This window comes from Myotis daubentonii, chromosome 3 (assembly GCF_963259705.1).
Source record: "Myotis daubentonii chromosome 3, mMyoDau2.1, whole genome shotgun sequence".
NCBI lineage: Eukaryota > Metazoa > Chordata > Mammalia > Chiroptera > Vespertilionidae > Myotis > Myotis daubentonii.
The window spans coordinates 180,247,107-180,271,381 of NC_081842.1; the positions used below are offsets into that span (position 1 = coordinate 180,247,107).

The window sequence follows — 24,275 nt, forward strand, 5'->3', positions numbered from 1 at the left end:
AGAATGCAGCAAGCTTCTATGGTTCCTCAGATTGAAAGCATCAGGTTGGAAAACAGCAGGTGTAATGCATTATTTATTGCTTTGCAACAAACAAATGCCATTCTGGATGCTGTGATTTATCTGCTATGTTGCTTTGCTACATTGTTTGAGCCCAAAGACAGCCTCAGAATGGAAAAGAAGAATCATATGGTCTGTTTCATGTCATAACACTGGGAAAGATGACTGTTTAGTCTGTGTTTGGATGGGCTGGGAAGTGTGAGCTAATTTACCTGCTCCCTCTGTGCTTCTGTTTATGCATGAAAAGGCACACTTCTTCCCAACCAACTAGAAGTACAGTGGGACCTTGACTTACGAGTTTAATTCATTCCAAGACCGAGCTCGTTAAGGAGCTCATTAACTCAAATTACTCTGTCAACTCAATGCAAAAAATCGGCCGAGAGACAGCTGGTATCTCAAAAAACTCATTAGTCGGGACACTCATTAAGTCAAGGCCCCACTGTAATAGGACAAGCACCTCTGTGTCTTTGCATGTGCTGTTCCCTCTGACTACAGAGTTCCCATACCTCTCTCATTGAGTTGCTTCACTTAGCTCTAGAAAACCTTCTCTCACTCCTGAGGGCCCTATCTGTGCCCCCACAATATCCCTGTGTGTCCCCCATATCTGAAGCTTCCCTCCAGCATAGTAGTTAGCATATCCTAGTAATTGTCAGTTTCTTGATCTGTTCCTCCAATTATACTGCAAACTTATAAAGTCACCTCTTGGGCTTACCAGACTCAGCACAGAGCCTGGCATGTGACAAGCCTGCAAATGTGCTCAGGGATGGGCTGAGTCCCACCTGTCCCAACAACATCTCTCAGATGTTTGGGAGTCATGGGTCTTTTTTTTTGGCTGACAATACAAATCACATCTTTGTAACATCTCATGCTTGATTAAGAGTTGGTATTTTATAGGAGTTAGTATTTCATTTTCATTGTCTCATTGGTGGCTTGCAACAATCTTATAGGGCTGGGAGGATGTACTCATTTTACAGGCTTATGGGTTGCGAAAGGCAGTGGTTATGGGAGTTAAGATTGGGAACTCTGGAGTCAGAGTTGGAGTTGGGGTAAGTGACTAAAAGTCTTTGGGTCTCATTTTCTCCATTAGTAAGATAAGGGTGATAACAGTTTCTACATATGAGTTCCTAAGAACAGTGTCTGGCACAGTGAAGTGTCAACAAATTTTAGCTATATTGTTAGATAACCTACCCAAGTTTCCATGTCTAAAAGTCTGAGAATAGGGGTTTGATGTCAAGTAGGCTACACCCGAACTTGGTGCACGTTCCATTTCATCACATTAGTGTACTCTGCAGAGGAATGCTCACCATGTGGCATAAATAGCCATAGCCTTACCAAGCCCCTCATCCATGACCACCTCATTCTGCAAAGCAGCTCAGAGATAGGGATCATGCTCTCAATGGACAGTGTTTAGGCTGCAATCTCAGGTCTCCCTCCTGCCTGACCAGGGGCCATCTTCATGGACTCTGGCCCTCCTACATGCTTTTGGTCATGACAAGAGGCAGTATAGCTGGGGGCCAGGCTCTCAGCTGGAGATGGCCTGAGCTGGAATTCACCATGCTTACTATATGGGCAAAATGTTTAACCTCTCTGTGCCACAGTTTTCTCATCTGTAAGATGGGCATTTTAATAGCGTCTACCTCATAGGGTTGTAGTGAGAGTTAAAAGAGTTAAGCTTCCTTGGCTGGTGTTGCTACGTGGTTAGAGTATCAGCCTGTGGACCAAAGGGTCGTGGGTTCAATTCTCAGTCAAGGGCACATACCTGGGTTGCAGGTTCGATCCCCAGCCCTGGTCAGGGAGTGTGCAGGAGGCAACCAATCATGTGTCTCTTTCACATCAATGTTTCTCTCTCTCTTTCTCTCTCTCTCTCTTCCTCCTCCCTCCCCACACTCTCCCTTCCACTCTCTCTAAAAATCAATGAGAAAAATATCCTCAGGTAAGGAGTAACAAGAAATTATTAAATAAATAAAAGACTTAGGCCATGCTGGGGATAGTTCCAGGATCAGAACTAGCAATATGGTCAATTCTTACTATTATTACTGTTGCTAGAAATGCTACAGCATGCATAGATGTGGCCCTTCATTCCTAATCCTGAATCTGGAAAATTAGAGAACAAGGGAGTCTGAGGAGTTTGTAAAAACTAATTTTCTTAATGTTTCTACAATATAAACTCTTAAACTATGAATGAGTAAAGATGGTCCAGGGAACACCCACATTTGATAAGTCTCATGTGCTAGGTAAAGCTTTTCCATGTGTTATCTAATTTAATAGTTACATGTCACTCCACAAACAGGGACAAATATTCCTATTTTAGAGGTGAGTAAATAGAGACTTAGATAAAGTCACTTGCCAAAATAATTATACAAGGAAATAGTAGAACTTGGATTGAACCAAAGTCTGTATCCAAAGCCCATTTTCTCCATAACACATTGTATCACCTATGAGAGAGCTAAGGGTAGCGCTGGGAGTAATTCTGATATCATCTCACCTTCTCTCCTTTAAGGCTGAGGCTTTTTTCAGTGATCGAGGTGGGAATTCAAAATCAAGACAAAAGCAGAGGTATGGTACTGAGCGTCTCTCCATTCCATGTGTATGCAAATGACTTAAGGGGAGTGGGGACAGAGCCAAGACACCAGGAGCCTGTCAGTCAATCAATACCATCCATCACTGTGAAGCCTGGTTGTCATGGTAACTGGGGATAAAGCCTGGAGCCTGTTAGAATCTAGTGCCTGTCTGTTCAGGGTGGTAGGTTGGTTAGCACAGCAAAAGCCCTTCTGGGCCAGCTCAGACTGCATAGCCATAAATATAAGACCCTTCACCATCAGGTGTCTGCTTACCCCACTCTCCAGTCTAGATCAGATTCTTTAAGAATCCAGCCCTGACTTTGCAGGAAAGCTCCAGAGAATGCTCAGCATATATGTGCTTAATTCTGAACCATTCCTGCTAGAAAGACACTGAGCCTTTACTGTGAGCAGCCTCAGCCTCTGGACCAAAACTCTGGGGACATACCATTCACAAGATGCGTGATGGAAACAGGCAGTTGCAATGGTGTGATACATAAAGCTGAATCCCTGTTCACTGTCTCCCAACTGGGGAGGCAGAAAGACTGCCTGGAAGAGTCCTATCTACATAGAAACCAAGGTTAAGTAAGCATTAGCCAGGTGAAGAAGAGAGGGGCAGGGGAGGGGAACACAGTTCCAGGGGGAAGGAAGAACACATTCCTCTTTGTAAAACCTCAAGGAGAAAGTGAGTATGATTAAGTCAAAGAACCAGCAAGTAGCTCAGTATAGGGAGCCCAATGATGAGCAATGGTGCTGGAGGGCTGGGAAGGGCCAGAGCATGCTCACTTGAGTGCTGGCCATCCTCTCCAGGGGCAAGGACCCTCCTCTTCTTAATGTTCACCTTTGCACAGCTCCAGCAGCTGGCCATTCTGCAACTTGTCATCCTCTCTGTGGCTCTTTAGAGGCCATCACTGACCTCATTGCCAGGCTACTGATACCGTCCCTCTTCTTGCCATAACCTGGCCACAGGACTGCTCTCACTTATGCACTGACCTCAGGGACCAGCCCTTCACAAGAGTCTGACCCTGGGCTGAACCTGGATCCTTGTCTCCTGCTCCTTACCCTCACCCACTTGCTGCCTCAGCCACTTTATCATGAAACTCTGCTTAGAAAGCCCCAGGCCCCTTCTCTATCAGACAAGCTCATGCTCCTACTGATTTTAGAAGATCAGATTTGGATGTCTTTGGAGTCTAGAAAATGGGAAAGGAAATGAGGTGGTTAATCCCTCCTTTGTGCCTCTACTGTATTTTCTAATCAAGCATTTATTCCATTGTATTATTCTTAGCTCCCAATTCACTGCACATTTCTCCAGGGCAGGGATCTGTGTGATTTTTCCCTGGGTCCCCAGAAAGCATAGGTTCTCAGTAGATATTTACTGGATGAGTGGATGGGTGCATGGGCCAAGGGGTGGGTGGATGGAAATTAGATTCTGAAAAGGGTTTTTCTCAGCGATTGAGAGTTTCCTGCCTCCTACTTTGGGTAACAAGGAAATCTTCCTGAAAGGGAATTGTAAGCAAGCAACAGCAATTATATGTAAACAAATGTGATGGAAAGTATGAGGAACTTGAAGGATTTAAATTATACATCTGCCCCACCCTGATTACTCTCTACACACAGCTTAATCACCTGGGCTGCTTTTGTCTCATTCTCATAAAGGAACAGGAAATACACAGCCCAGAGGCCCCCATTCCCCCATCCCCTGCCTCTGATAGATATCACTAATTGATCACAGCACTTTCTGGCTGAGCCCCTGTCTGGTGTCATAATCCTCAACTCAGCAGTCCCAGTAGCATTTGCCTGTTAAACCACCTGGTGTCCCTGGCTTAGACACTTTTTCTGCCCTGCAAGTCTTTGAGGTTCGCCTCCTTTAAGTCCATGGGCTCCAGCACACCATGCTTTTTCCTGACTCTGTGACTATACCTAAGCTTCAGAACAGACTATCACAAGCTGGTCACCTTTACCTTTCACAGTTCTCCCATTACAATTCCCAACCAATGGGTAATAGTGACCCAAAACTATATTTAGGGATGAGTCTTGAGTGTAACACCACCTTAATTATTTTTAAAACCTGATTTAACCATTTTCAAAGCTATCACAAGTAGCTTAATGGGGTTTTTTTAAGAAAAAATAAGTGAAATAAAACATCCAGATGTAGCACAAGAAGCATTGAACTGTAAATTAGAAATCCTCATTCCAAACCTCACTCTGCTTCTAACCAGTGGTATCACCTTGGTCACGTTATTTCCCTCCTCAATGCCTCGTTTGCCTCATTGTGAAATGGGGACCACCACACACACAGCTCCAAGCACTGCCAAGAGGCTCCAATGAGAGGATAGACCTGTGGAAACTCACTATCTTCCTGCCACAGAGTCAGAACTCAGGGAATGCTTGCTCTTTCATTCCGTGGGCATAAACTGTTTCATTGCATGAGACTTTCTATTCCTGTCTTGGCAGTTATTACTTACATCTGCCTCTAGCTTTCCCCCTTGCCTACCTTCCTGTGGTGGTTAACTTTATTTCTTTTATATTTTTTATTCCTTGCCCAAGAACATGCTCAGAGAAAGGAAGAGAGAGACAGAGAGAAACATTGATGTGAGAGAGAAACACTGATCGGTTGCTTTCCAGGCATGTCCTGACTAGAAATAAAACCTGCAACCCATGTATGTGCCCTGACCAGGAATTGAACTGGCAACCTTTTGATGCACAGGATAGCACTCAACCAACAGAACCACTCCGGCCAGGCAGTAGTGGTTAAGTTAATATATCAATTTGACTGGGCCATGAGTGTGTCCAGCTATTTGGTCAGACATTATCCTGAGTGTCTCTGTGAGGGTGTTTTGGGATGAGATCAACATTTAAGTCAGTAGACTGAGTAAAGCAGATTGTTCTCCCTAGTATGGGTGGGCCTTACCCAATCAGGTGAAGTCCCAAATAAGAAAAAAAAAAAAAAAAAAAGCTGACCCTTCCCTGAGTAAGAGAGGTCTTTCTGCCTGACTGCCTTCAAACTGGGACTATGACTTTCTCCTGCCTTGAAACAGGAACTGAAATGTGATCGCTTCCTGGGTCTCAAGCCTGCTGACTGCAGATCTTGAGACTTGTCAGACTTCATAATTGTATGAGCCAATTTCTTTTTTTTTTCAATTTTTTTTTTTAATCTTTATTGTTGAACATATCGAATCTCAGAGGGAAGGCAGGAGTGCGTGAGTGGGTGGGAGGGAAGAGACCAACCAAAGATCTTCAATGTTTTTAACATGTTTTCTGTGCCAGGAACTGTGTCAGATGTTAGGGACATAATTATAGATTTAAAAAGAAGACATAGTCCCTGACCCCATGATGTTCACTACCTAGAAGTACTGACCTCTCACAATCCTTTAAGCTAGCCAATTTGGCCATTCATCACCATGACTGATAGCTAAAAGGAAGATGCAGAAAGTGACATCTGTTGAATGTGAGCCAATTTCTTGTTGTAAATCTCTTACATATATATATATATGTACATCTCCTATTGTGCCTTTATATACATCTCCTATTGGTTCTCTGAAACCAATTAGAACCACAACTATTAATGCATTTCCTCATGCCTTCCTTATGGCTATCAATGATTTTCCTTTATTTATTTACTTATTTATTTATAAACATACATTCTTATTGATTTCAGAGAGGAAGGGAGAAGGAGAGAAAGATAGAGACATCAATGATGAGAGAGATCATTGATTGGCTGCCTCCTGCACGCCCTCTATTGGGGATTGAGCCCACAACCTGGGCAGGTGCCCTTGACACGAATCAAATTCGGGACCCTTCAGTCCGCAGGCTGACGCTTTATCCACTGAGCCAAACCAATTAGGGCTGATTTTCCTTATTTTTAAGTGATTGAATACATGTCTGTAATCAGCACAGTGGGTTGAGACAGTGTTTTTAGTACTTTTTTGACTACTCCAAAAAGTAAGTAACATATTTTACATCGTGATCAAGCCCACACACATCCAACTAAAATAAGTTGCAATACTTGACTATATCGGTGTGACACACTCATATTTTCCATCCTATTATATCCTATTTCATTTTCGTATATGCTGGCCATGACCCACTAAATTTCTTTTACAATCTACTAATGGACTGTGGCCTGCAGTTTGGAAAATCCTAGGCATATATCTCTGAGACATTATAGCATGTTGGTTAAGATCACAGGTTCTTGAGTTTGAACCCTGGCTCCACCAATTAATAGCAATGTTTCTTAACATTGCTGAACTTCAGTCCTTCATTTTAAAGTGGGGGTCCTAGTATCTTCTTCACAGGTGTTTCCTGAGGATTAAATGAGATGGTGTATTTACAGTGCTTGATCCAGTATCTGCCACATAGTAAAATGCTCAGTAAATGTTGACTGTCTTGCCACCATTCCTAGAGCCTAAGCCTCTGGTATATCATATCAGAATGAATGTGTCACCGTGTGGGAAAGTGTGTAAACTGATAAATACTTGGACAATACACAAACTCTACATTGCAAGACCTGGGTTCAGTACTAACTGAATCATGTTGAGCCATTTACTTAGGTTCTTTGGCCCTCAGCTATCTCTCTATAAAAGTGGTGAAAATAATATAATTCCTCATAAACTATTATGAAGATCATCTTGAATAACAGATGTGAATGCATTGTACTTTACCAATATTAGGAGTTACTATATATAAATATATTTTATTAAAACCAAATATTTCTGTTAACTCTAAGTACAATCAATAAAAATAAATTTTTAATTAATTTTAGGTGTAACCAACTTTGTTGTCCATGTAATAAATCATCCCTGACTCTAATCTAGGTGTTTATGATGAAGAGAAACTCCCTTATCTTCTATAAACTCTCAATGAGAGGAAACATGTTGGTGTCTAGATAGTACTTACTTGCCATGTTGGGTGTGCTTAATAAGTGTTTCTTGCATGAAAAGCTAAATGAATGAATAGATAAAGAAAGGGAAGGAAGAGGAAGAGAATGTAGAGCTGCACTTAGCATAAACTTTAGAGCTGTTTTGTGTCCCTGTGGCCTTTTCTGCCCTGTGTGTGAGGTGGTAGACCAGTTGACTCAAGGACCCTAGCTGGAAGGTAACAGTTAATGACAGGCTGGATGCACTGTGCCCTCACTGGAAGGGTCGTTCCCAGGGTCACTGTTATCTGGCAGCTATCAAGGGGAGGAATGATGGAATGCAGGCACAGATTTGGGCAGAGTTGTTAACACTTTGAAAGATAGTGATGAGAATTCAAAGTGACCTTGATAAATGGGAAGAGCAGTCCCTCCAAAACTGGATGAAGCTCTGGAGACAAAAATGAATGACCTGGATCACAAAAATGGACAGGTGGGAAAGGAGGCATGATTGCTGAGGCTCCAAGTCCATAGCCAAAGCATTGACCACAGCAGGCTGGACATAACGATAATGATTTCCCTTCCACTTGAACAATGTCTCCTAGATGACCAATTGCAGAGCCCTCTGAGACAGATCATCTTGTTAACCCCACACTACAGATGAGAGGATGGTTAATATTATAGAGTTAACTGGAAAGCTGGCAATAATAAACATGTGGCAGTAATAACACCAACATAGCACAACAATAATAGGTAACATTAAACTCTTACTATATGTCAGGCACTGGGCCATATGCTCACATAGGCTGATTTATTTCATATTCACAATAATCATATGAAGTATGTATTGTCATGTTTCACTTAGAAGAACAGGAAACTGAGGCATGGAGAGGTTAACTAATATGCCTAAGGATCACATGGCTGATAAATGGTGGGGACGAGATTTGATCCAGGTAATTCTTCTCCAACAATTGCATTTATGAATACTTATTAGAGTGTGAGCACTGCCCTAAATATATTCTCTGCATAAGTTCACTTATTCCCCACAACCACTCTGCCAGGAAAATGTCATTAATATCTCCAGCTTAACAGGTGAGAAAATTGAGACTTAAAATGATTAAATAGCGTGTCCCTGATCACAGTTAGTGACAGAACCCACATTTTTAACTGCTTTTGCTATACTGATATGCTGCACTAAAGGAAAAAATATCTGCTTAAACATTTATCATGCAAAATATATTTGGAATTATTCTCACACAAACCCTTGTTATCATTCCATTTAGTTCTTTAAAAACTGAGGTTCAGAGAAATTAAGTACCCAGATCAAGGTCATGCTAAATGGTAGACTCAAGATCTCACCCAGATGTATCTGACTCCAAAGTCTGGATGCCCTGCTATGCCATCACCAGCACTTCTCTTCACTCCACAGACTCTGATCAGATGATGTTAGTACCTACTGACCACACCTAAAACTGCAATCTACAAATAGTCACTGCTGTTTAAACAGAGTTTTACTTATCACAGGGCTTTGTAAAAATATCATCTTGGTTAATTCTCATCACAGCTGTTTGAAATATCGTATTATCCATACATAAGTTATGGGGAAAATGAGACCCGGAGATGTGAAGTATTAACATTTAAATGGCAGAGCCTACGTGAAAAGTAAAGGTATCTCAGTCAAAGGAGTTCCCACTCCACATTGCCTGCTGGCTTTTATGGGGCCGCCGAAGGCTACCAGTTTCCTTCGCAAGAAAGGCATCAGTAGAAGTCATTTCTGTAAGGTCTTGGCAGAGCTCCTTTAATATAGCCAAAACTATAGAATCATGAACCGTTGTATTCCTGAGGACTTTTATTTACTTTCTATTCCATGTGTGGTTTCCATTATAGCATTCCTGATAGGGGCATCCTATTAGACTTACTTTGATTCTTTAACTGATAGGAAAACTCTATTTTATGTTGCATTTTGAGAGAGTAAGGGCACAGAAGCTGAAACAAATGTGTCAGGACCTATCTACATTAGCAAAAAGATGAGGAGCTAAGAACAGACCACTACCGTCTTTGTCCCAAAGGTATTTAGAGAAATTTCATCTAATCTCTGATACTTTTCTCACTGCACATGTCTGCTTGGCTGGAGGGGACCTGCTGAGAGGGAACATGGCACAACATGGCAAGCACTAGTCATGGGAATGAATGGGAATGGACAGGTTGTAGATACTGAGGAGGTGACTAACCAGATATGTGAGAAGAAAGAGGAAAGATGTCAAAATTACTCCCAGGTTTGAGTCCTGACAGAAGCAGCTGAGATAAAAAGGAAAGAAGCCGAGACCATAATTCAGACTATCTCGTGTATTTTTCAGTTACTGGTGATAGGACTTTTCAGCCTTGGTTCCTTCATCTTTAGAAGTAAGGAAACCTATTAGCTCGCACAAAATCATAGGAAGGTTAAGTAAGAAGATGTGGCAGTAGCCAACACGTACATGAAAAGGTGTTCAACGTCACGAATCGTCAGGGAAAGAGAAATCAAAACCGCAATGATATATCGCTTCACATTTATTAGAATGTCTATTATCAAAAAGATAAGTGATCACAAATGTTGGCAAGGATGTAGAGGAAAGGAGACTGTTTTGCCCCCTGTTGGTGGGAATATAAACCGGTATAGACACTTGGGAAAAGAGTATGGAGGGTCCTCAAGAAATTAAAAATAGAACTACCCTATGATCCAGCAATCCCACTTCTGGCTATATATCTGAAGGAAACAAAATCATTATCTCAAAAAGATATCTGCATTCTCATGTTCATAGCAGCATTATTCACAATAGCCAAGGTACAGAAACAACCCAAGTTGGCAGATGAATGGGTAAAGAAAATGTGGCACAGATATACAATGGGATATTAGCAGCCTTACCAAATAAGGAAATCCTGCCATTTATGACAGCATGAAGGAAGAACCAAGATGACTTCTGGAGTTGGGGCTGTTTATTTTGTTTTCTGTACTAGATCATGAGCTTTGCAAGGACAGGGACCATATTGATTTTGTTCACCTGGCACATAATACAAATTCAATAAACATGGTTGAAAGAGTGAATGTATAAGGAAACAAAATCATGGGAGAAGGGGCAGAGGGATGCCAGGGAAGGTTTCACAGACATGGAAATGCCCATACGGGTTCAGAAGGATGATGAATCTGTCAGGTTGGCCAGACAGGGAAGAGCATTGGATGCTGACAGCACAGCGTGTGCACAGGGAGGCAGGAAACACATATGACCAGAGCAATGTCACTGCAGTACTTGACCTGCCCAAGGTGAATGATCAGATCTGTGACTGGCCCAGATTCCAGGGAAGCCATGTCAATACATTATTCTCTTTGTCATCCAAAAACAAATAGTAAGATCTCCAAAGAGGGGATGAAGAAGGAGAAAAAAAATTGGAATTCAAACATTCAAGCCCAAAGCCATCCTGATTCCTGCAGAAGGTAGAACACTGTGAGCCACAGCCCTTGAGGAAAGTCGAGGCCCACTGAAGTCCAGCATCACCGCCCCAGCATCCCAGGCTTCCCCGGGTTTTGATGCAGTGTTTCACGCTGTCTTTGGGGGAGGAGCATTTTATCTAAAGAACACATTGGAGCAAGCAGCTCTGTGCATCCTTAGGATGAACCCAGGGAGGATCTGAGACAAACCCCAGAACAAAAGATCCCCCCAGAGCAAACCAGCCAGTGTTCACTTAAGTGCTCCCATGCCTTGCCCAGCTCTTTGGGGGCATGAATGTGTATACCACATAGGGAGTTTCTTAGAAATAAGCACTTAATAAAACATAAATATTATTAAATCCAGATAGATTAAATATACACAGTGACAAAGAGGAAAGACAGAGACATGGAGAAAGAGAGAGAGAGAGAGAGAGAGAGAGAGAGAGAGAGAGAGAGAGAGAGACCAAGAAAGAAAGGGAGTGAGAGAGAGGGAGGTTAAAAAAGACAAAGAGAAACCAGACAAACGTGGAACATGGAGAGAGACGGTGCATGATTCCATTTGTCAAAGGCAAAGAAGGTAGATGTTTTGTTCTTTGTAGGTTAACATGTAAATGACATTCTGATTTATTAGCGGGCTCCAGCAGATGAGGTGATGATTAGCACATTTCCATATTTATAGAGAAGCAACACTAACTTTCCAGATTTATAGAAAATCAGCCCTTTACAAATAGCCAATTGTGCTATTATCTACATATGGTTTTCTATAAACAGAGCTGAGGTAATTATCCCTGGGACAATTTGTTGGTGGGCTCCTTTTGAATATTAACCACATAGGAAGCCCATTTCTGCCTCACAGATTTTAAAGAGGAGGGGCCATGGGATAACCCAGGCAATTAATTAGTAATCCAACACCCAAGACGGAGCCCAAATGAAAGGCTTTCCCATGACCACATGGTGGAAAGACCATGGGTCCAGGGCTCTGAGGCCAACTTCCTGCAGCTCTGGGCAGAGTAATTAACGTCCCCGAGGAGCCTCAGCATTTCTGGGGCTGAAACTGTCATAACACCAGCCTCCACGTGTCCTCAAGAAAATTAAATGCGAATATACACCATAGGACCTCGATCAGTAATGACAAACCTTTTGAGCTCAGCGTGTCAGCATATTGAAAAACCCTAACTTAACTCTGGTGCCGTGTCACATATAGAATTTTTTTTATATTTGCAACCGTAGTAAAACAAAGACTTATACTTTTGATATTTATTTTATATACTTAAATGCCATTTAACAAAGAAAAATCAACCAAAAAAATGAGTTCGCGTGTCACCTCTGACACATGTGTCATAGGTTCGCCATCACTGACCTAGATCCTAGTAGGTACTCAACAAATGTTAGCTCTTTTCCTTCCTCATGTTTTAGAATGACTCCAAAAAGACCCACTTGAATTGAGTTTTTCAAACTCTTTTTTTACATTGATCCATACTACATTATTTATTTTGTATCATGACTCTGTATGTGTCTGTATTTAACTGGAAAAAAAAAGGTTCTTGAAGCAATAACTTACCTGCACTGCCTACAATCAATCCACTATGGTATTTTCTATTCTACCCTTTGTTGTTCAAAATGCCATTTGTGATCCATACATTGATTTCAGGACCTTCTATGGGGCTGCACCCTGCAGTTGAAGACTACTGTGCTACAGAGGGTAGGCACCATATTTAGATTTGCTCACCATTGTATCCCAGCACCAACACACCATAGATACTCAATAAACATGTGAATTATTAAAGAATAATGAATATGGGGATACATGGCTGAACCAATGAGTGGCCCTAGCCACGAATCTGAATGCATGCCCGTTTCAAACTCCACGTCTTACTTTGCACACTCACTACATACTAAGCCCCATGCTGAGTGCTAAAGAGAAAGAAAAGAATCAGCCATGATACTTGCTTTTAAAGATCTTGCCATCTACATGAGGAGAGAAATATTAACATTTGGAAAAGTGTTTTTTTTTAAGACCAACCAGTGTGGAATTTATATGAATGTGCTGAAGAAAAGAAGTGGCCAGCCTGAGCTGGTGCAGTCAGGGAAACTTCCTAAAACTTGGAATTTGACCTTAGCTTTGAAATATGGACAGATCTCTCGCCCTTCTACTCATTTATGGATCAGGTCAGTGGCTCTCAAACTAGTGAGCACCAGAATCACCCAGAGGGCTTGTCATAACACAGGCCGCTGGGCCCACTCCCACAGTTTCTAATTTAGTAGGTTTGGGATGGGAGCCTGAGAATTTGCACTTCTAACAGCTTCCCTGGTAATGCTGATGCTGCCAGATGGAGTCCACACTTTGAGGACCACTATTCTAGCAGTTTGGAGTGAGACCATGTTGATGTCATGCTAAAAAGTTTAGATTTTGTTCTTAGCCATTCAGGATATTAGGCAAGAAAGTGACATCCTCAGATCTGTGGAGCAGAAAGATCCTTCTGGTGGCAATAGTTGGGAATGGCTTGGAAGGGGTATACCTTCCCCAGAAACTATCTGGAGTCCATGCAGTAATGAGTGAAAGATGGGAGCCCACCTACCACTGTTGGAGTGGGTGTAGAGAAGGCAGATGAATGAGAGCTGTTCAGGGAAGAGAACTGAAGGGTCTTAGAGATCCCCAGGGTGAAGGAGGAGGAAGAGTCTGGAATGACTCCAGTTTTCTGTCATCACTGACTGACTGGTATGGTGGTTCCATGAACCTAGAATCTCCATTGAAATAAATTCTAATGTTTTAAATAGCAAAATCCTATATTATTACTAAAGAGGTTACCATGTGAAATAAAAAACACATAGTTTTAAGGAGCCAGACAAGTATGAGCTAAAATCACATTTTCAGTGCTTAATTAGCAAGTCTGTTTCACCCTCTGGACCTCAATCCCCTGTAATAACACCAAATATACCATATAGAGTTGTCATGAGGACCAAATGAGATCATGCACAGATCCTAGTCAGTGCTCAGCAAACTGCAAACCATGTTCTGGTATAGGCATTGGCCACTGTGTGCATAAAGCTTCTACTTACGCTTTTTTTTCATTTTTTCTTTGTTAAGCACCAGGAAATACTCATAAATGCCACCCATTGATCCAGACGTTATGTAATGGGTGCCGTAGTCGTCGATGAACTTGGCGTACGGGCCATAATTGTACTTCTCCGGAAGCTCCATCAGCGACTGCAGCATCCCTTCATCCAGCATAATATTGTCCCTCCTCATCTTAAATTGGGCAGTCTGCACTTTTGTGAAAATTCTCATGAAGCTGTATTTCTGCCAACAACCACCACCACCACAGGGAGAGGGAAAAGATCAAAGAGAGAATACATTTACCATCTGAGATCATGCAAAAGGTCAGCACTTACTAGCTGAGTAAATATATGTCTATGTACATATACTTATATGCTCATCTATAATAATAAAAGAGTAATATGCTAATTAGACTAGATATCATTCGGATGTCCTTCCGGACAAAGCCAGGGCCAGAGGGGAGCCTGGGTCCCGGGTGCCAGAAGGAGGTTGATTCCAGCAGCTGGGGAAAAGAAGGCCTACTCTTGCACAAATTTCACCCATCAGGCCTCTAGTTTACATATAATTATATGAGCATAAAGATATGTCATGGAGGATTAGAATATTTTACAAGCACACATCAGACACCAGGGTGTTTTCCGCTTCTTTTCCCATGGCCGTATCTCTGTTCTCACTGTCCAGGTCAAGTTCTCATCAATGCTCCCCTGGGTTACTTCCTGCTTTGTGCTTCCCTGTGCTCCTCGCCTCTATTCTGCCCATAGTCCATTCTCACCTCCACATTTCTCCCTGCTCCAGTGAAAGCATTGCATTATGCAACTGCCTACACAAGTATTAGGTATCCAATAAGAATGATGCTTAGAAGTATTTTCAATGACAAGGCCAAATGCCAGGATTATTTATTTATTTAACTCACTGCACAAATATCTAAAAGTGCCCATACTCATGTGCACTCTGCTAGGTGCAGTGGACATGATCTTGACTGAGAGAGGCTCCTGCCCTAATGTAGCTCACATTCTAGTTAGTGATAATTATGTGCTGTTTAGTAATAAAGAAAACCAGGATCCTGATGTAATAATAATAATTAAAAAGCCAAGACCAGGTAATGCTGAATTGGTTTAAGAGTAAGAGGGTCATGTGTGGGCATTACTTCCAGATAATGAAAACCTTGATCCAAAGTGATAGTGAAAGTTTGACGAGGTCACCTGCTTTTAGAAAAAATATGAATAGCCAGATCAGAGAACAATGCTTCCCCTTCAGATCAGTAGCTCATTGGTGGCAAATCTCCAGAATGTAATTGATATTTTATGCATAAGTTAATTTTTGTAACTATATTTTTATCATTTGAAATAATTTTTGTTCCCTGGCTGGTCTTGCTCAGTGGATAGAGCACCAGCCTGCAGACTGAAGGGTCCCCAGTTGGATTCCAGTCAATGGCACATGCCCAGGTTTCGGGCTCAATCCCCAGTAAGGAGCGTGCAGGAGGCAGCCGATCAATGATTTTCTGTCATCATTGATGTTTTTATCTTTCCCTCTCCCTTCCTCTCTGAATATATTTTTTAAATAAAGATAATAATAAAAATATATATATTTTAAAAAATCATTTTTGAGCCCCAACTAAGCCCACAGTTCTGGAATCGATGTTATTGAGGCATTTTGGTAAATTTCTAACCTACTCAATAAATATTCCTCTGGCTCCTCATTGCCTCTCCATCCTCATCACTCCCTAATTTTCCTTCCTGACCTGGGCTTCAGCCAGCTGAAGCACTTTCCATCCCAAATCTGTGAGACATTCTCTCATCTCCAGGTCTCTGTATCTGCTGCTGCCCATGCCTAGAATACCCTTCAGTTAACTTCTGCCTCCTGTCAACTGAAGAACTTGAACTGGTCTTTATATTTCAGTTTAAGGAGATGTTCTTTCCACAGGGAAGCACTGCCTCACCTCTCAGGACAATAGACAGTAGTGAATGCTTGATGAATAAATGAAAAACTGATGCAGCCCTAGTTGGTTTGGCTCAGTGAATAGAGCATCGACCTGTGGACTGAAGAGTCCCAGGTTCAATTCCTGTCAAGGGCCCATGCCCCCATTGCAGGCTTGATCCCCAGTAGAGGGCATGCAAGAAGCAGTGGATCAATGATTCTCTCTCATCATTGATGTTTCTATCTCTCTCTCTCCCTCTTCCTTCCTCTCTAAAATCATATATATATATATATATATATATATATATATATATATATATATATCCTATCTAATAAAAGAGAAACATTGTAATTAGCATACGACCGCTACCCTTCCCATTGGCTAATCAGGGCCATATGCAAATTAACTGTCAGCCAAGATGGCAGCCGGCAGCCAGGCAGCTTAAACTGAACATGAGGCTTGCTTGCTTCAGTGACGGAGGACTCCAACTTTCCCCGCCTGCCTTGCCGGCCTCTGAGCTTGCAGTTTAAGAAACATTGTAACAAATATAGAAGCTAAACAAAACCCCAGAAACCAGCTTTCAGCCGGCCGGGATCTCAGAGCTGGAGTTATACATTGTTTCGATTACAGAACCCAAACAAACCAGATACCTGCTTTCAGCAGCTGAAGCCTCAGAGCTGGAGCCAGAGCTAAAGCTGGCCCAGAATAAAAAAAAGAATAAGAAAAAAAGGAGCAGTTGGGAGCTTCAGTCCCAGCCTGAAAACAGCCCTCAGCCCCTCACCCAGACTGGCCAGGCACCCCAGTGGGGACCCCCACCCTGAAGGGTGTGTGACCAGCTGCAAACAGCCATCATCCCCTCATCCAGGCTGGCCAGGCACCCCAGTGGGGACCCCACCCTGATCCAGGACACCCTTCAGGGCAAACCAGCCAGCCCCATCCATGCACCAGGCCTCTATTCTATATAGTAAAAGGGTAATATGCCTCCCAGCACCGGGATCAGTGGAGCCGCGAGGCCTCCCGGCACAGGGATCAGCATGACAGGGGGCAGGGCCCAAACCCCCTGATCGCCCTGCGGCTCTGTGTGTGACAGGGGGCAGGGCCACAACCTCCCTATCGGCCCTGCTCTGTTCCTGACAGGGGAAGGCGCCCCAACCGCCTGATCGGCCCTGCTCTGTGCCTGTTAGCGGGGAGCTCCCCAACCCCCTGATCGCCCTGCGGCTCTGTGTGTGACAGGGTGCGGTGCCCCAACCCCCCCACCCCACAGGCCCTGCTCTGTGTGTGATGGGGTAGAGCCATAACCTCCCCATCGGCCCTGCCCTGAGTGTGACAGTGGCGGCACCACAACCCCCTGATCTGTCCTGCTCTGTGTGTGACAGGGGGCGGTGCCCCAACTCCCCTATTGGCCCTACTCTGTTAGTGACAGGGGGGAGCTCCTCAACCCCCTGATGGGCCCTGCTCTGTGCATGACAGGGGGGAGCTCCCCAACCCCCTGATGGGCCCTGCTCTATGCGTGACAGGGGGGAGCTCCCCAACCCCCTGATGGGCCCTGCTCTGTGCATGACAGGGGGGAGCTCCCCAACCCCCTGATGGGCCCTGCTCTATGCGTGACAGGGGGGAGCTCCCCAACCCCCTGATCAGCCCTGCTTTGTGCGTGACAGGAGGCAGTGCCCCAACCCCCCAATCGGCCCTACCTTGAGCATGACTGAGGGTGGCATCGCAACCTCCCAATCCGCTCTGCTCTGTGCATGACAGGGGGCGGCGCCCCAACTCCCCAATCGGCCCTGCTCTGAGCCCGACCAGGGGCTGCACCTAGGGATTAGGCCTGCCCTCTGCCACCCGGGAGCAGGCCTAAGCCAGCAGGTCGTTATCTCCTGAGGGGTCCCAGACTGCGAGAGGGCACAGGCCGGGCTGAGGGACCCCCCCCCCAAGTGCACAAATTTTTGTGCACTGGGCCTCTAATATATATATATATATATATATATATATATATATATATATATTTCAATTTTTTTAAAACAGAAAGAAAACTGATGCAGCATGTCAGCCCTCTGATCTATTTGGAAAAGTAAGGCTTGCTTTAGCATTCTTCCAAGTCTAGTTTAGAGGGCCTGTCTGTTTCTCTTTGAGACATTACCATTCTAAGTATTTCCCAACATGCTCCAGGTAACCATGAAAAAGAATGGGGCAAAGTGATAAGGGCTCTAGTCTCATCATTTGATTTTATTCCCTCTGTGATGATCCTGTGTGCAAAAGTGTAATAAGAAAAGCAAACGTGATTAACACTGATCAGACATTTCCAATTACACAAGCAAATGAAAGTTCAATTACTACTGTACTTTTTAATGCAATTAAGGCAATACGTGTTCAGTATGGATTATGGATTACTGTGCGACATTGGCATTATATTTTAATACCTTCTCATTATACTTGCTTAACTCATTCACGATCGAAGAGCCATATGATCCGGATACACCTGCATCCACTGTTACAGGGATGCGTGCTAGGCCTATACCAACGGTCAATCCACCTGACACAAACAGGTCATTTTTTAGTTTGGAAAAAACTTCATTTGTATCATCATAAAACTCTGTGGAGAAACTAGTGTCTGCCAGGGCCTGAAAAGAAACAAATGGATGTTAGCTTTGTGCACATAGAGTTATATTCCAGTTCATACTTAACATTTAAATCTTTGCTTTGTAAAATATCCACCAAGTTTCAGGTTATTATAAATAAGTCTTTTAAAAAAGGCTAATTGGGCTGCAAGCCTCCAGCATGCTGGGGTCTGGGGTGGCCCTGTGCATTCCTGCCATGCTTGCGAGAACATTGTGGAACGGTTTGAGGCCTTGCCCTGCTGCGTCTGGAGCAAGGTTATAGAAGTTTCAGACATTGCAAAAAAAAAAAAAAAAAAAAAAAAAGGCTTATTGGGACCAATCCAGCATGGCTCAGTGGTTGAGTGTCATCCTATGAACCAGGAGGTCACAGTTTGATTCCCAGTCAGAGGACATGCCCGACTGGGCATGCTCAATCCCCAGTGTGGGGCATGCAGGAGGTAACCAATCAATAATATTCTCTCATTATTGATGTTTCTATCTCTCCCTTCCTCTCTGAAATCAATATATATACACATATATATATGTGTGTATATATATATATATAGTGTGTATATATATATATATACACAATATATTTGTGTATATATGTATAGATATAATCCTAATATATAAAAAGCCAGGGGCCGTCACGATCAAAACACCGGACTGACAACCAAACAGCAGACTGCATGGGGTGACCAGGCCAGCAGCGGGGGAGGGGGGGGCCGGTTGGGGGTGACCAGGCTGGCAGGCAGAGGCAGTTAGGGGTGATCAGGCTTGCAGGGGGGGCAGTTAAGGGTGATCAGGCAGGCAGGCAGGTGAGCAGTTAGGAGCCAGAGGTCCCAGATTTGAGGGAGATGTCTGACTGCTGGTTTAGGCCCTATCATGGGCAGTTGGACATCCCCCGAGGGGTCCCAGATTGGAGAGGGTACAGGCTGGGCTGAGCCTACCGCGCGCCCTCCCCCCCCCACACCCCCGCGCACGAAATTTGTGCACCGGGCCTCTAGTAAATAAATAAAAGGTTAATTGAGCATCAGATTGATACTAAGATATAGAAAATACAGCAGTGTTTTTAGTTACTGTTTCGTATTATTGCTAAAATATTTATTTACAGACACATGCACAGAGATAGTCCTGATAAAATTCTATACTGTTCTGAGCATGTATTTTGTTTTAGCTGAGTTAAAAAGAGAAGGTCACTTGGCTCTGCAATGGACAGATACAAAAAGCATCGCCTGGGTGTGGACCAGGGAGGAAAGGGTCAAAGGAAGGCAGGCAGGTGATAAGAGTTTTAAGCACAGTAAGCTTGAGTGCTGCCCACAAATGTTCGGTTATTTCATTCCAGGCTCACAGTGGGGTTGCATTTCTCTGCCACCCTGAGCTGAGGCATGGTCTTATGCTTTGCTGGAGCCAAGAAAGCAAGGGTTAAGAGCACATGAGTGGTTCACTGTGCAATCACGAGAGCATGTGGCGAGTTAGAACCTCCATCAGTCAGGGTCCTATGTGTCTATGATAATATGAGTTTCCTTTCCACTTTCGGATGGACAAATAGCATCAGTAGGGCACTGCTGCTTCAAATCAGAGCTCCCAGAATCCTTTGTTGCCACAGTATAGCCTAGTGCAGCGATCACCAACCTTTCGGACCTCACAGACCACCAGTGGTCTGCGGACCACCGGTTGACAACTGCTGGTGCCTGACGCATAGGCCCTGGCCCAGAACATCCTCAAGGTTAGGAAAATAATATTTTCCTGTCTGCTAGCATGGTTTATTTTAGACCTGATGGCAGAGGTGAAAGTGGGTGGGGGAAGCCAACTCCTAAACACAGACTCCATAAGCCTGCCTTTATCTTGTGTCAATATTTTTCTCTTGAGAAACTTGAAGTGGTGAATATGACTTGATAATTGTTTAGAGTCCTAGGATTCTACTATCTCTCTCTATAGATATAACATGTGTATATATGATGAGTATAACTAAATAGATATAATCTGTATAATTCATTCTTCCTTCTAAATGATATATATCCAGCCCGGCCAGTGTGGCTCAGTGGTTGTACCCCTACCTATGAACCAGGAGGTCACGGTTCAATTCCCAGTCAGGGCACATGCCATGGTTGTGGGCTCCATCCCCTGTGGGGCATGCAGGAGGCAGCAAAACAATGGCTCTCTCTCATCATTGGTGTTTCTATCTCTTTCTTCCTCTCTGAAATCAATAAAAATATCTTAACAATAAAATAAATAAATAAATAAATAAATAAATAAATAAATAAATATTACATCTATCCAGGATATATCTGGGTTTCAATCTTATCTCTGCCACCTACTTCAGTACAGCTTTGGGCCTGGCACTTTAGCCTTCTAAGTCTCTGGGTTTTTAGCATCTAAAATGGGACAGTGATAGCACCTACCCCATCCTGCTATTATGGAACAATTCGTGTGGAAGTAAAACTGATACACATTTGGTTGAATCCACAGAGGCAGAACCTGCTAATACAGAGGGCTGACCGCTCTTATATTCTAACAGGTCCACAACTTGGAAACAGGTCTTCTGATTAGCAGCCCAGAGAATAGGGCCTGAATCTCTTTTATTGACTTTAGAATGGAGCCACGATCTAGCAGGCGGGTGGTCACACTGACCTCACTCCTCTCCCTAGCCCTGCCCATGCCTCTCAGTGCCCTTTAGCACTGAGAATGTAGGGCAGAGGTTCTCAACCTGTGGGTCGCAACCCCTTTGGGGGTCAAACGACCCTTTCACAGGGGTCACCTAAATACATCCTGCATATCAGATATTTACATTATGATTCATAACAGTAGCAAAATTACAGTTATGAAGTAGCAACAAAAATAACTTTATGGTTGGGGGTCACCACAACCTGAGGAACTGTATTAAAGGGTTGCGGCATTAGGAAGGTTGAGAACCACTGATATAGGGGGTAGGTGTAAAGGGACCTTCAGCCACCTACAAGCTCTATGATACATAAAATCTTCCGTGCAAGGCATTCATCTCCCCCAACAAGCCTCTCCTTTGAGTGCCCCATTGAGACTTACTTCAAAGCGATACATCAGGAAGTTGTAGGGTTTCCGGAAGTATTTCTCATCATCCCCATAGTACAGACGCTCACAGGTGGAGTCGTATCGAAGTTCCCTCCATTCCCCGTTGTATACTGTCTCACACTGGCCCCCATAATACCTGGCGTCGTACACATTCTGAGCTTCTGTCCGGGTCAGGATATTATACCTAAATTGAAAAGTCAGGCAGATAGCATGAAGTAGCCCCTGGACGATGTTGCAGCTGGTAGCCTGAGCAGTGGTTTCTCAAACTGTGTTCTGTGGAGTCCTCAAAGTACCTTGAAGGTCACTTTGGGTAGCGATGGGGGACTGAGTGAGCTGGGCCTGGGCCTTTAGGCTCCCTTTAACCAGAGCACCAGACAGCTCCATTCAGCATCTAGAACAGTGCTCCCACATCGGAGACACACCTAAGCACTTACTGAATAAGTTGAGGAAGAATGTGCATAATTATCAAGAGTTTAAGAACAGGAATCCGACAGTCTAAACCCATTTCCCATGCCTGCCACATCCACCTCTGTGACCTTGGGCAAAGCATTTAACTCTCTGTGCCTCGGTTTAATAATTTGGAAAAAGCAGTTAATACTACTGCCCTCATAGAGTTAAACATCAAGCCAAAACATGCAAAGGAATCTTACTAGTTATTAGCATAGATTAAGCACTAAATAAATGTTGCTGCTAGTATTATTTCAGAGAATAATACTGCTGATAAAAAAAAATGTAGGTTTGAAATTTTCTGAGTAAGTCAGTGCTAAGCTGAGAATCTAATCCTCAAGGAGGCCATTGTCTTCAAGGAGGCATGGAATGTCGGAGGGTGCACAGTTTGAAAGTCCGGGAGACTCCTGTTTAATTTCCAGTTCTGCCATTTACTAGCTGTGAGACTTTGGACACATTCTAGAATCTTCCTGAAGGTCATTTTCCTCACTTGAAGAACAGACATAAATAAAACTACCTCTCAGGGTTTTTGTGAAGTCTAAAAGAAAGTGTTAAAGTCAAACAGAAGTCAAGTTGATAGTACATATTAGGCACTCAACAATTGTGCTTCCTTTCCCTGAGCCCGCTACTGTTCCAGAAATATTTTCCCATGCTTCCCTCTCTGGGGTATTTCAAATCTATCTGCTTAAGTTCTGTATTTTGGCCATGGATGGTTTAACATTATTTAGATAACAATAATGTTAAACAGTTGAAATACAGCTTTAATTTTCTAAACAGAGAAAGTTAATTGAACCAGAGCATTTAGAATTGGTACGAGTTCCAAAATCTGACAATGAAAGCCTTCGATCTAGACAATAAAATGATTGCCTGTTTCTGCCTCTCAAACTCCTATTCAGCCTTCAGGACGCAACTCAAACATTGCCTCCTCTGTACTGCCTTTTTGATGATCTTGGGCAGACAGTCGCCCCTCTTCTGGGGTCCAATGGCATTCAGTGCTTATCTTGTCATATTTGTCTGTGGCCTCTGTGGAAAGGGGCAAAGGCAGTAAGATGTGTAAAAACTAAATAAAACCTGCTTCAGAGAAGTAAATGGACAACTATAGAGCACCTGGCATGTAGTAGAAATTAAATGTAAATGAACTTCCTTCTTCTCTTCCTTTCTCAACCTCTTTCCTCATATTAGTGGAAGTGAGTAATAATAGCTCTGATGGATTGAATACACACTCTGCCAGACATTTAGCATACACTAGCTTTCAACCCCATGACAGTTTTGCCAATACAGAAATTGAAGGTCAGAAAAATTAAGTAACTTGCTTGTAATCGCAGCTAGATTTTTTCCCCCTAGAGTTTTTTTGGACACAAATCTGGGTTCTTTTCCTTTACTTCTATCTTTATTTCTATCTTTTCCTTTATTTCTGCACTTTCTATCTTTCCCCCTAGTGAATGGTTTCTGCCTATAGTTTATAAATTCAAGCTCTCTAACAGGCCAAACCAAAACTCACGGGAATAATATGTCCTAAGCTTATATGTAACCTCCAAGCCTACATCTATTTGGGAAAATCTGGTTGCAGAAGCCCTAGTGAAAAGAAAAAGACAGTCGAAAAATTCTGCTTTTTGGAATTCTGCTATGTAGAAATATTCACAGGTGTGTAAAACAGTGTGTATAAGGATGTTCACTGCAGTGTTGGTTTATTAGAGAAAATGAAAAACAATCTATCTTTCTATTGAAAGCAGTTAAATAAGTTATCATATATTTATACTATAGGAGAAGAGTCGACAACTTTTTCTTTTTTACAAAGGGCCAGATAGTAAATATTTTGGACCTTGCAGGCTACAGATCTCTGCTGCAACTACTCAGTGCTGCCATTGTAAGGTAGAAAGCGTGTTCCAGTAGGACTATATTTATACACACAGACAGCAGCAGGCTGAGCTTGGCCTGCAGGCCATACTGTGCTGTTAGAGAACATAATATGGTACTTAAAAAGAGACAATGAAAAATATGGGGGAAATATTCAAAATGTATTAACTGAAAAAAGCAAATTGTGGACTATATACAGCAGGATCACATTTATGGAAACTAATGTCTATAATGCACAATATATATTATAGGAACATTTTCCAAACAGTCTATATTGCCCATGCATTTTCCCATGATCTGGAAGTCCCTACACCACGCTGTTACAGGGTCAGCTCTAGAAAGGGCTGAGAGAGAGGGCAATGGGTGGGTGCAGGGCAGGGAGGGTGAGGGAAGACTCAGTTTTATAGAAGTCAAACATAG

At 43.1% G+C, this 24,275-nt stretch overlaps 2 protein-coding genes and 1 non-coding gene across 3 annotated transcripts in view; 1 reads left to right on the plus strand and 2 right to left on the minus strand.

Moving 5' to 3' along the window:
• Positions 1-24,275, minus strand: part of PRKAA2 (protein kinase AMP-activated catalytic subunit alpha 2) — a 259,642-nt gene that overhangs the window by 21,151 nt on the left and 214,216 nt on the right. The window lies entirely within an intron of this gene.
• The window catches only part of C8A (complement C8 alpha chain), a 65,730-nt gene that overhangs the window by 15,087 nt on the left and 26,368 nt on the right, over positions 1-24,275 (minus strand). The window contains exons 5-7 of the mRNA XM_059689415.1: positions 21,546-21,735; positions 18,324-18,524; positions 13,994-14,234 (exon numbers count right to left, since the gene is read on the minus strand). Coding sequence (XP_059545398.1) covers positions 13,994-14,234; positions 18,324-18,524; positions 21,546-21,735 — 632 coding nt within the window. The remainder of the gene's footprint in view (positions 1-13,993; positions 14,235-18,323; positions 18,525-21,545; positions 21,736-24,275) is intronic.
• LOC132232189 (small nucleolar RNA SNORA9) lies at positions 18,667-18,798 on the plus strand. Its single transcript, XR_009452328.1, has one exon. It is a non-coding gene; the product is annotated as a small nucleolar RNA SNORA9 (small nucleolar RNA).